This window comes from Onychostoma macrolepis, chromosome 04, assembly GCF_012432095.1.
Source record: "Onychostoma macrolepis isolate SWU-2019 chromosome 04, ASM1243209v1, whole genome shotgun sequence".
NCBI lineage: Eukaryota > Metazoa > Chordata > Actinopteri > Cypriniformes > Cyprinidae > Onychostoma > Onychostoma macrolepis.
Genome location: NC_081158.1, coordinates 32,979,599 through 32,993,253, shown reverse-complemented (window position 1 = coordinate 32,993,253; position 13,655 = coordinate 32,979,599). Strand labels below are relative to the sequence as shown.

The window sequence follows — 13,655 nt, the reverse complement described above, 5'->3', positions numbered from 1 at the left end:
CAAACAGGTTTGGAACAACGTGTGTGAGTAAATGATGAAAACATTTTCATTTTTGGGTGAACTATCACTTTAAACAAGACAAGTTTTCAAACACTATTTAAAAGGACATTTCTAGGAGTACATAAATGCATGAATGAAATGAGCCGCTGCTGCCAATCTTAAAGCTAATGATGCATTTCAGTTTAGATGAATCATATGAATCATCTCTGACTGAATGAATCTCTCGCTGCCATCATCCGATCTGGAAGCCCAACTCATAATTAGTAAATGACTAATTCTCAATAAATATGCCACACATGTCGTCCGAAATAGAGACCGTACTCATTCATTGTGAAGCGTTCATAATGGTATACTGTTTGAAAGAGATACCAGCCCGCTGCAAATGTCAAACTGTTGATAAAATCTTAATTTAAAAGTCTCTGAAGAACAACCAGCAGAGAATATACGTTCATGGCATTCACATCTAAGAAACATCACACGCTTGGGTGCAGTTTAGGAAAAATTTTTCTAAAAAGCGCCAAATCCTGGACAGGCTTATCTTATTAAGAAAAAGGGCCAATATAAGCCGCCCATAGAGAATCTAGTGAAGCCGTTTCAACTGTGCAAATGGAAAGAAAGAGCAAATCCCCTCATTTGTTACTTAATCAGAGAGTAATTCCTCCAAGAAGTTTGATTCCAGAATAAGTGATTGTACATTTCATAAGCGGGTTAACCAAGGCGAAATCTGGGAGTATACGAGGGGTCAGAGCACAGATTGGTATGTATGAGAAACTGCCACTTACTTGGACATGTACCGTGCAATTACCCATTTTTAACACCAGTCAGTGTTTACAATATGCAAATGATAATAATGGTTCAAATGACCCAACCTCAATTGTGCGGTTCACTTATAACATGTTTTGAGGCTGTAAGATGCTCCAGTTTCATTTACTTTCACATCAAAGCATGAACTAGCGCTAGAACTCTTTCAACTAAACTCTAGAAACTCTTTCAATGCAAGAATTGTCATGAAACATTCACTGTCTCCGAGTAGCATCACAATACATCTCATACACTGATGTTAGTAGTATAATAGTGAAGATTAGATTATAAATTATGCATGAAAATGAAGAAAATCTATTTTAAAAAAAGCACTGTAAACCAGCCTAAGATGGTTTGCTGGTCTAAGCTTGTCTGTTTCAAAGAGGTTTTGGGCACTTTGGACTGACAAGCTAAAAACCAGCTTATCTTGCATAAAACCAGCTAAGACTAGAAAAACAGCTTAGGCTGGTCTATGAAGGTTTTATGAAGGTTTTGTTTTTTATAAAGTCTCTTCTGCACACCAAGGCTGCATTTATTTATCTAAAAATACAATAAAAACAGTAATAATGTGAAATGTTATTACAATTTAAAATAGCTGTTTTTAAGCAAATATATATATAAATACATTTTTATAAGATTATACATATGTCTTTACAGGCACTTTTGATCAATTCTTGTGGAATAAAAGCGTTCATTTCTTTTTAAAGAATCTTACTGACCCTAAACTTTGAATAGTAGTATATTTCATCACAATTTCTTCCAGCATTGATATAACACATTCAAACCAGTCATTTACACATCATACTAAAGGAAGGCATTTGTGTTTTTTAATGCATAAGACTAAAAGATTCATTGCTTTGTTATTGCAAACATACTTTGATTCAATTTTGCCAGAGCAAATCATGTTAACACCGTGCACACTGCAGGATTTACATTATTAGCGTTTGATGCATACATCAGTAACACCGTTCAACTCCACCGCACCATTAAGCGCAACTGCTTTTAGTGTGGCATTATTTTAAAAACACTAATGTTAAGTACCGCATGCAATCTAATGTGCTTCATAATGTGTTGATTGCACCTGCTCCTGCAATCACCAGCACATTACATCACCGACACAGTCTGATAGAGCCGTCGAGCACTTCCTCCCCTGCCAGCACAAAAACACACAGATTCGCTCATGTCTGGCACAGGCGGCCCTGCATTGGTGTTGCTAATAGTAACTGCTGCAGATGGCTGTTGTTGTGTCAGTAATGGCAGGGCTGTATTCTGGCTCTTTTTCCTTAAAAAGCATGACAGGAAGTTCGGAAAATAGCAAAATAAGAGGCTAATTTGGAGGCAGATGGGCCGAAAGCGAGGCTCCCGTTGAGATGCTTCAGAAAACATCGAACCCGAGCGCCGATTCTGAAAACCCATCCAACAGTTCGTTTCTTCCAGCTCACGATCGCCCACATGCTGATTAGAGATGCGCAAATGGACGACGACATGCAGGACTGTCAGTAAATCTCAATTAAAAGCACAGGAGAGTGTCTCCTGGAGGAGGTGAAGTTTTGCATGAGCAGATGTGCTGAAGAATACGGCCTATTACTCTCTGGCGGTAATGGGCTTAAGAGGGGGGCGTTCAAGAGGCCGGCGTGCTTACAGTGCACAGACATAAAGTAACATATGTCATCTCAGACGGCAGCAGAAGGGAAAGAAAGATAAAATACACAGCTAATGCATAGCACGACGCTCGACCAACTTCATGAACAAAGACTTCTGGAGGTGTCATACTGGGACGTTATGACTAAAGAGACGTTCACGACAAAGACGTTAACTATTATTATAATAGTTATATAATATACGATTATAACTACTGTAAGTTTCTAATTTAAGGAGAATAGGAAAGTTCAAATCACAGCTATACTGATAACGAAAAGAACACAAAAGAACAAGTTTTTTTTGACAATACATCAATCATATATATAAACATAAATAAATAAACATATTTACACACACATACATATATACACATATATATACACACACATACATATATGTGTGTGTGTGTGTATGTATGTATGTATGTATGTATGTATATATATATATATATATATATATATATATATATATATATATATATATATATATATATATATATATATATATATATATATATATATATATATATATATATATATATATATATAAAATAATTCATAAAATATATTATAAACATGTATAGATTTTATTTATTTATAAAATATAGGATATATTTAATGTCAGCTACATTTCAAAACATTACACACACACAAAAAAAATACTTATTGCCTTGGCAACTAACTAAAGTTGAAGTACTAAAATGACTAAAACACTGAAATAAAAATAAATTAAAGCTAAATATAAATATAAAAACAAAAGCATAAATTAAATGGTAAAGTGAAATTATAAAAGCTAATTCAAAAGATTTAAAACACTAATAATACTAAAACAACACATCTCTGAACTGCATCGCATTAGAGAAATAAAATGACGGCAAATCAAAGAGTGGGGATGAAGCATGAGATGTGTTGAATGTGAGCGAGAGCAGAGGGCGTCTGTGAGGGACACACGGGGCTCACGCATGAATAAGGATGAGAATCGTCTCAGTGCTGCATGGCAAGAAAAACAAACTTTTGTGTCAGTCTGTTCGGAGGGCCGTGACCTGCATCTCAGAGCATCAATACAGCATCGACACGTTACCGTCACACAGAAACAAATCGCCTGGCTGGATTCGGAGCATGACAACAGCTGCCATCTGGAAGTGTAATGAAGCCCTGATTTACAGCAGGTCGCTCGGCAGAGAAAAAAAAAATACATGACTGAACCTCTTCTAGACACTTTCAGCAACTTAAACGCAGCCATTTTTAGTGCAAACAGCCAAAAGTAGAAAAAAGTGACTCATGCATATTTAAAAAGAAAAATGTTGCATTTGTGAATCAGCATTGATTTGCATTGCTCAAAGCAGACAGTAGCTGTTAGCTCAACAGGTTAATTGATGTTTACAATGGGTTAATAAGCAGAACTAAATGACAGCAGCTTTGGGAATAATTGGTTCAGCCCATTACACATCTCAAACAATCATCATACTGGATTCAGCTGGTAATGTTACTGCATTCAAGACTCATCTGCTAATCAAATCACACCACACATACACACACACACACACACACACACACACAGTAATTAATCTCACTGTGACCAGGCAATCCATCAGCCTTCACATTTAAAATCATTACTGCAACACACCGGCATGCAAACATGTGCTTTGGTTATTTTTGTAATAGTTTTTATATCTACATAGTTGGTATTTTCTGTTTTCATGTTATAGGTAAACATAGCAAATATTTTTCAGATTTTGTTGTTTTGTTTTTAATTAATAATAAAAAAAATTTGTATTTTTTTTTATTTTAATTTTACTTAACGTTTTGTAAAATTACTGTTTCTGTCATTTATTATTATTATTTTAAAACGTCTATAGTTTTTATAAATTTTTATTTCAGCTTTAGTTTTACAATAAGGTTCATTAACAACATTAGTAAATGAACTAAGAATGAACAATATTTCAACAGCATTTATTAATATTAGTCAATGTTAATTTCAGCATTTACTAATGTCTTATTAAAATCACAAGTTGTGTTTGTTAACATTAGTTAATGCACTGTGAACTAACATGAATAAACAATGAACAACTGTATTTTCATTAACAAAGATTAATAAATAGTGTAACAAATGCATTGTTCATCGTTTGTTCATGTTAGTTAATACAGTAACTAATGTTAACAAATGACACCTTATTTTAAAGTGTTACCGTTTTAGTTAAACAAAAGTCCAACTAAATGAAAATGATAAATGTTGCCTTGGTATCTAGTAGAAATTATATTAATTTTTTTTAAAATTCCATAAAATTAATTATATTTTAAATAAAATAATTTGTGATGACGATTTTTTTATGGTTTTAGTTTTAGTTGACTCCAATAACCCTGTTCAAGATACATAATAGCTCAAAGTTGACGTGTTTGTTGGATTACATGAGCCACATCATTTGAAATTCCATTTTCTGTGTCCTTGCACAGTTTATTTGCAGCAAATGGAAAGGTAAATGCAAAAAAAAAAAAAAAAAACAATCTAGGTGCTAAGCTAAAGCACGAAAATGTGCTTTGTGTTCCTCTGTAAAACAAACATATCATCACCTATGCAGTGCATGTAAAAGAAAAACCACAGACCTTTTCATTAACACTGAGCCTTCAGTCGTTTCTGCTGCAAAAACAAGATACACACACTAATCAGCTTTGCCTCTTCAGCCTCATTCATGGCTGCTGTTGAGGGGTGAATCCTAAAGCGTCTCGTCCACTTCTGAGGCTGAGCTGTAGAGACTGCAGACAGCAGGAGGCCGAGCCCATGATGTCTCAATCCATCTCCCATCTCTCCACACCATCTGCTTCCCATCAAAACACGCATTTAGATCCACTTTCAGAGCTCTACACATCATCTCTGGATCGCGCCGGATGACACTCATAACTATTTGTCGCAACAGATGAAAGTAAAAAGCTGTAGCAGTATTATTTAGAGCTATCAGTATCAGTATGTTTCAGAGGAAATGCATGACTGCTGCCCCATGGAGGAATCATGCTAATGCATCGCACTGCAAAAATTGGACAAATTTACTTTATGCATGATTTGCATGTGATGTTAACACTTAGCATTCTTAATATTTCCTTAAAATTGTATATAAAAATAAATATTGTGTACATAATTTAAATGGCAAAAATAATACTTAAATATACACATACTTTTTATACAAAAATATATTTCATTTTTTGAATTAGTTCAGTATATTTATAATTACTCATAATCATAAGTAATCATAAGCCATTTCATTTTATTTACACACACGCAACAATTTACTGTCTGTTATATTATTTCAAAGAAAGCTATTCATTATTTAGCACTTGATTTTACACAACTTAAATGTATTGCATTGTGAAAAGTTACAGATTTTATATTGGGGAAAAATATTATATGTATATATGTATATATATATATATATATATATATATATGTATATATATATATATATATATATATATATGTATATATGTATATATGTATATATATATGTATATATGTATATATATGTATATATGTATATATGTATATATGTATATATATATGTATATATATATATATATATATATATATATATATATATATATATATATATATATATATATATATATGTATATATATATATATATATATATATATATATATATATATACATATAATCCCAATATAAAATCTGTAACTTTTATATGTAATATGAAAATATTATATGTATATATATATATATGTATATATATATATATATATATATATATATATATATATATATATATATATATATATATATATATATATAAACACACGTGTGTGTGTGTGTGTGTGTGTGTGCAATATTTTATATAATAATATGACAAACTTTTTTTTTTAAATAACATGCACTGATACATTTTTACTCTAATACACAGAATCAGGAACATGTATTGAGAACATAAATAGGGTGGATTTCGATTTCATGTCAGCAGTGAAGGATATCATCTTCATTGTGGAAATCAATCTGCAGCTTTAGCTCCATTGGGACTGAGGGTTTGCAGACTGACAGAACTTTTAGAAACAGATGGTATTATAAGTGCTTGACCTGAATTGATCTGAACACGTGGCATCCACACAGATGGGCGTATCTGGTTACAGACTCAAGCCCAAAATGATGTGGGGTGGTTTGGGTTATGAATCTGACTGGACGTCTCTTTGAAGTTCAACCACATGCATGTAGCAACACTCTAGCATCATGGCAGTGAGTTTTGCAAAGACAGACACCACTCAACATCTTCATCAGCAAATGCATTAATGCATTTACCAGGAGTAAATTATACTTTTAACGGGAGGCTTGTGTGGCACTGAAGTACGTGTGTTCCTGTTGTAAAGCAGAAGGACAGACAGGACAGAAGTGAATCACAGCACACACTGAACGCTCTGAAGGGCCTGTGGGAATGACGTGTGTGATGGAGGTCATTTGTTCACAGCTCCTGTTTCTCCAAGCGCACAGCTGTGTTCAGCCGCTGTAACTAAAGCTCGCCTGCAGCCCGTATGTGTGTGAGACACACTCACATGCAACACTTAGCTGTCCTGTAAATGCAACACAGGGCTGCAAGACTGCAAATAAAATGGATGCAGATGCAATACACAATGACTAAAATGTAAAGTACTTTACATTCTTCATTAAAGATCAATGCTGCAAGTCCTACTGAAGTGCAGTCGTTGCTCATGAATATTAATTTCTCTACTTGATGTTACGTAACTTGTTGCCTGACTGGCATATGTTGTGTGCTAATCAACTGGTGAATCAAACAATCTGGCGAAATCATGACTCATGAATATTTCATAAGTTAATTGACTGGATGCTCCCGGAAGGCTACCAGACAACATCTGCACAACCTAAACAATATTTCATGCACCATACCTTCATTTCACATGCAGGATGCGTTCTTACATTCAACAGAATGAGACACGTAATTAAAAGCCAGATTATTTTTAACTTCATCTATTCATAACTTCAAATCTACAGCATTACAGCAAACAAATAATATTTTAATAGTGTTGTGAATGAGTTTGCGGTATGAATTGAATGCAATGAGCTAAAAAGACTATGTACCAAAAAATAATGGCTTTCACTTCTTTCTATTGAAACAAAAAAACATACACAACCAGTGTAGTCTGATTTACAACAAATTACTCTTATGATTTGAGCACTCATGTGTATGAGTACTTTGAGTACTGAGTATGAGGTCTGTTATGTAGCACAAAATAATGGCTGAAAAACCTGTCTTTCTATTGAAAAAACAAACATATAGAACAACCAGTATAGTCTGATTCATAACACATGACTTATGAACCAGTTATTTTAACAAATCATTCAAGATGACTCAATTTGCCAAGTGCAACAATGCATCAATCCTTCAAGAGTCACTCACAACTTATTTGTCCATAACTCCTATACAAAATCAGTCTTTATGTATTTCACAACACTTCAGCCATTTTAAATAATTTTTTACCCAAGCAAAGTCTCTGAGAACCTGACACATTCCACTTCTGGAAACTCCAGGAAGGTTGCAGTTCTGGAAAATGATGGTGCTGGAGACTAAATGGTTCCTGATGGTTTCTCACCTAATTCTTCACCTTAATTCTTAATTCTTTTGCAGTTAACATGTTTCTTTTCCTCTCCACCTGTTTTTTCTGACCCTGCTGACCCAATGAGCATTTCGCTGCCCAGTGGTCATGCCTTAACTTTGCTAATTCTATTATTGCATTAGTATTGCATCCTTCTCATGGGCATTTAATAATTTTTTTAACTTTTATTCTTGAGTTCAATCTCTTTTTTGGCTCATTTTATCTGTAAAGGAAAACCTGCCTAATAATTCTGCACACCTGAAATAAGAAGTTTCTGACTATCAGCCTTCATGGACAATTATATATCACTTATAAATTATTAAATACAAAATCAATAGTAGTTATTAAGATTGATGTGGTTTGGAATTGGTAAAATGTTCTTGGAAAAAAAATATGACCAGAATATCAACTTGCCTAATAATTCTGCACACAGTGTATAATGAATATGAATACTTTGAGTACTGACTACGAGTACTATTATGTAGCACAAAATAATGGCTAGAAAACTCATCTTTCTATTAAATATAAACGAAAAACAAACACAGTGATTTTGATTCACAAGGAACGACTCTTATGAACCAAATCTTTTAATGAATCATTCAAGATCAAGCAAGCCAAGTTTGAAAAAAATTAGATGCATTTTGCATAAATGAGTATATGAGTACTGAGTACGAGTACTGTAAGTACAACAGAGTACTCTTGAAACAACAAACATAAATTATTTTAATGAATCCTTTAAGATGACTCAACATGCTAAGTTGATCAAATTTAGATGCATTTTGTAGTATCAGGCAGTATGTGCATAAATTAGTATATGAGTACTTTGAGGGTGTAGTCTGATTCATAAGGAATGACTCTTATGAACCAATTCTTTTAATGAAACATTCAAGATGACACAACATGCCAAGTTCTAAAAAAAAAAAAAAAAAGTAGATGCATTTTGTAGTATCAGGGAGTATGTTCATAAATGAGTGTATGAGTACTATTTTGTAGCATAAAACAATTGCTAGAAAACACGCTTTCTTTTTGAAACCACGAACATTCAGTGTGACCAGTGAAGTCTGATTCACATCAAATGACTCTTATGAACCAGTTATTTTAATTAATCATTAAAGATGACTTAACATGCCAAGTGTAACAAATTAATGGCAAGGAAACTTATCTTTCTACTGAAAAATCAAATATAAATTGTGACCAGTGAAGTATGATTCATAAAATGACATTTATAAACCAATTATTTTAATGCATCATTCAAGATGACACAACATGCCAAGTGTAATAAATTTAGATGCAATATGCAGCACATGTGCATAAATAATACTTTGAGTACTTTGACTTTCCACATTCGCTCTGCATGAAAAAAAAAATGAGGTGATTCATTGCAATCTTGACAGACAGAATTAATATTTAATCAGGAAAATGGTGATATTTGCAGATATTTTCTTTATTTGCTGGGTTTATTGAGCCGTTTTGTCTCTCTTCCTTCATGACTCCTGTGCAGGCTGTTTGTTTTGGGATGCAAGCAGAATGATGAATGCAAGAGGAATGTTGGATGCATGTTGCCAAGGTAACAGTGTGATATTTACCATGTCGTCTAGGATGGAGACGAGAGGAGAGGACAGACGGGAGGAGGACAGGTGAAGAGTGGGCCGTAATGTCAGGGGAGTCAAGCAAACACTGTAAGCGGGGAGATGGGTATTTTTGCATCGCCGTGGCGTCACGCTGACCCTGGAGGTCAAGGAGATGGCGGAGCACAGGACTTAACACACCCACACACAACGGCTATGTCAGGCACATTAAATGTCAGTGGCGTGGACAGGTCTGGCCTTTCGAGGTGGACGGAGTTAGCAGCTGAGGTCGGTTGGAACGGGAAATAATGTTTCTTGTTGGTTTTGGCACACCATAGGCTGTTATAAAGGGATAGTTCGCCCAAAAATGAAAATATGGTCATTTACTCACCCTACACTTGTTCCAAACCTGTTTTGAGATTCTTTATTCTTTTGAACACAAAAGAAGATATTCTGAAGAATGTTGGTATCCAAATAGTTGACGGTAGCCATTGACTACCATAGTATTTTTTCCATACTATGGAAGTCAATGGCTACGTCAACTGTTTGGTTACCAGAATTCTTCAAAACATATTATTTTGTGTTCAACAGCTAATAAAAATTTATACATGTTTGGAATAAGTGTAGGGTGAGTACATGACAGCTTTTTTTGGGGGGGGGGTGAACTATCCCTTTAAGCTCAATTTTCTGGGAGGCTCTTGTATTTTATAAGAGGAATCACACTTTTTGAAGTTGTAAATAAAACGATTACTAGAGTATGTTTAACAAGAAAATACCATTTCAGACTTTCTACTTCAAAATTACACATTTAATTCAATTACTTGCCATTTCTGAGTAATTATTGGTGAAATTCACTAGCAATTTCTAAGTAAAAACTGTTTTAAAGCCATTTTTGTTTGCTGTAGATGTCAGATTGTGTGTAGAGGAAAAAACAAGCCATTACTATAACTAATTTAGGCTTCAGTCTCCAGATGAATTGGGGAAGCACAGCAGTTTGTTAACATCAATCGTTAATTTCACAGCAGTGAAGAAAGGCAAAGTATCCTAGTAAAGTTCACCATCTCCATTTCATTAAATAATTCATTGGCTCTCTTTTCCATGCATTCGGTCTCAAAACAATACTGGGCAATAACAACAACATTCACATTGTTTGATTGGGCCATTAATATTTCATCCTGCTCTTCAAACCAGCAACGATCCATTGGAAAGTTTTCAAAAGCAGATCTCTTGAAACAACAGTGCAGCTCTTTGGAAAAACGACTGGACAGATATGAGTTCAAAACTGGTTAACGGAGCTCCGCGGACCCTCAGGCCTCTGTTAGAACAACACAATAGTGTTGAGGGTGAAGGGTCAGTGCTGATGCTCAAATTCAGTTTGGCTTCCTACAAACTTTGCCAATACAAAAACTTGTTCCACTGAAATGCAATATTTCATACTTACAATCCTTTCAGTTTATGTTGGAAATTCTGAAGAAATGGATGGATATAAAATTACATGCCATGCTCTCATAAACCATGTTATTTTTCCCCCTTCTGCACAGAGTTTGGTGAAAGTCGCCGAGACATCGTCTTTGCTGGAGACAGTGGTTTGGCAGATGCTTTAGAGTTCATTTTGAAACCAGCAAACCTTCAAACATCATGTGTGCTGAACTATTATTAAATTTTCCTACTCTGCTTACAACTTCCACAACACAGTGTGCTAAAGCAATAAGCCACAAGCGGCTGTACAGGACAGTCATTCTACCACATGGGAATACGAGGACATTCTCAGGCATGGAGGCATTAATTATGGATTTTTAAATCAAACTGGCATATTAATCTATAATGTGCACCCACATGTACACATTGATCTGCATTTTATTACAACTTGAGGTTCATGCTCATCCAATATGAAATTAGATTTAGAACATAGAATAAATGCAAAAAATATATTTATGAATAAAAGTAGAGTATTAAATACATGTATAATTATAAAAATGTATTATGATTATTATTATTATTAATAATAATAATCATCATCACTGACTGGAAATCTTTAACTCCATTAGAAGGTTTAAATATTTAATATTATTCATATTAAAAATATATTATTATTATTATTAGTTATATTATTTATATCAGTTTTACTATTATTGTTTTTATTATCTCAAAGAATTTTAAAGGTCCCATGGCATGAAAATTTCACTTTATGAGGTTTTTTAACATTAATATGAGTTCCCCTAGCCTGCCTATGGTCCCCCAGTGGCTAGACATGGCGATAGGTGTAAACCGAGCCCTGGGTATCCTGCTTCGCCTTTGAGAAAATGAAAGCTCAGATGGCCCAATCTGGAATCTTCCCTTTATGTCGTCATACGGGGAAAGGTTACCTCCCCTTTCTCTGCTTTGCCCGCCCATGAGAAAATTAGCTACTACCGCGCGAGGCGAGCGCAATATTTTTTTTTTCCTCGAGAGACATCATGGCTTGCAAACGAGCGAAGCATGGCAGTTGCTCAGTGTTTGGATGTACAAATGAACACCAAAGTATTTTTTTAGTTCCTTCATCCGAGCCTATGGCTAGCATTAGCTACATGATAATAGCTGTAACAGCATACATAAACAAACCAACTAAAGTACCGTATCCAGACACAATATTTTAAACTAACCATTCGGAGACGTCCTGTTGTAGCCGCTGAGTTGCAACTTCTTCATCCGGTGCTTCTCCATCCGGATCAGATTCTGGGTCAAACTGAAAAGCTTGAATGACTGCCTGTCTATGAGCCATTGCGATACATCCACTGTCAACATTAGCGCATGGTAGCGCAAGCTGGTTAAGACCACACACCCACCCTCCACCTTGCCCCGCCTCTCTCCTCCTCATTAGCATTTAAAGCTACAGACACAGAAATGGCACGTCCTAAGGAAAGCTCATTGTGGGACTGGCTCGTAGTGGCTGAAATTCTGCACCAAGGCTGAATTTCGGGAAACAGACTTCAGATACAGTATTTGGGACCACTTAGGCCTATATAAAAGCATCCAAAAAGCAGCATGTCATGGGACCTTTAAATGTTCTTACGCCATAAACAACAACAAAAATAATAATAATAATGTAACTTTACATAAACTCAAAGATGCAATAAAACTAAAATGGTAAAAACAACAACTACAATAATAATACTTTTAAATAATTTTAATAATTGTATAATTTATGAATGCTAATTTAATAAATGTATTATTATTATTATTATTATTATTACAAAATACACTCCGTAAGAAAAATAAAAAAATAAAACAAATTAACCCTAATGTTCTTACTCTATAAGAAAACAATAAACAATAACAATAAAAATAAAGTAGAAGTAATAGTAGAAGTAATAGTAGCAGTAGTATACAGTATAATTGGGCAGAATATTGGCAATTTCTCAACAACCTGAAATCTGTTTTTTTTTGTGTTTTTTTTACTCTTTATAACCTGTTTAGTTGCAAAGGTGTTAAATGCTTGTACCTCTGCAACACTGTGTGCACGCAGCAATCCTGTTCTCTTCCTATGAAGCGCACTGGCTCATTTTCCTGCGTGCAGCGAATTGCAGTGAACCTCAGCCTCCTGCTGCTCTGCTGTGCAGCCTGTGGTGAGCAGCAGGTCTGTCTGTGGGTGGATGAGCAGCGTCTCCTTTCCTCCACTCGCTACTCTACGCCCACGCCAGCACTCATCTCTCTGGGACAAAGTGCCGTGATTCAGGCTCTGTAGTCGGGTCATGTTTGGTGTGTTTTACCGGAGCTGGATTCTCAGAATATCTGTCCGCTAATGTGCACATCCAATGTATGATTCAACACAAGCCTGTGCTACACAATGTCTCCGTTTTGACCGCAGGGAATGGTTTCTTTGAGCGAGCAGATTCCCAGATTACTAAAGTGGCTCCAGACAGGTTGACGGGAATATAACCTGGCGCCTTTCTAACCCTTCAATCATTCATGGGTTTTAAAGCTGCGCACGTAGCTTCTGTGTTCCCCCGCGACGCAGGGACTTAATCACAAACGCGCTCGCTAGCTTTACGGATGAGC

General features: G+C 35.0%; 1 protein-coding gene across 18 annotated transcripts in view; it reads right to left on the bottom strand.

Moving 5' to 3' along the window:
* plekha5 (pleckstrin homology domain containing, family A member 5) overlaps window positions 1-13,655 on the bottom strand; it is a 165,129-nt gene that overhangs the window by 73,561 nt on the left and 77,913 nt on the right. The window contains exon 4 of one of the 18 annotated variants that reach the window (XM_058773586.1): window positions 4,905-5,257. The exons of the other annotated variants lie outside the window; for them this stretch is intronic. Coding sequence (XP_058629569.1) covers window positions 5,053-5,257 — 205 coding nt within the window. The 3' untranslated portion in view covers window positions 4,905-5,052. Of the gene's footprint in view, window positions 1-4,904; window positions 5,258-13,655 lie in introns of those variants that run through there. 18 annotated transcript variants of the gene reach the window in all.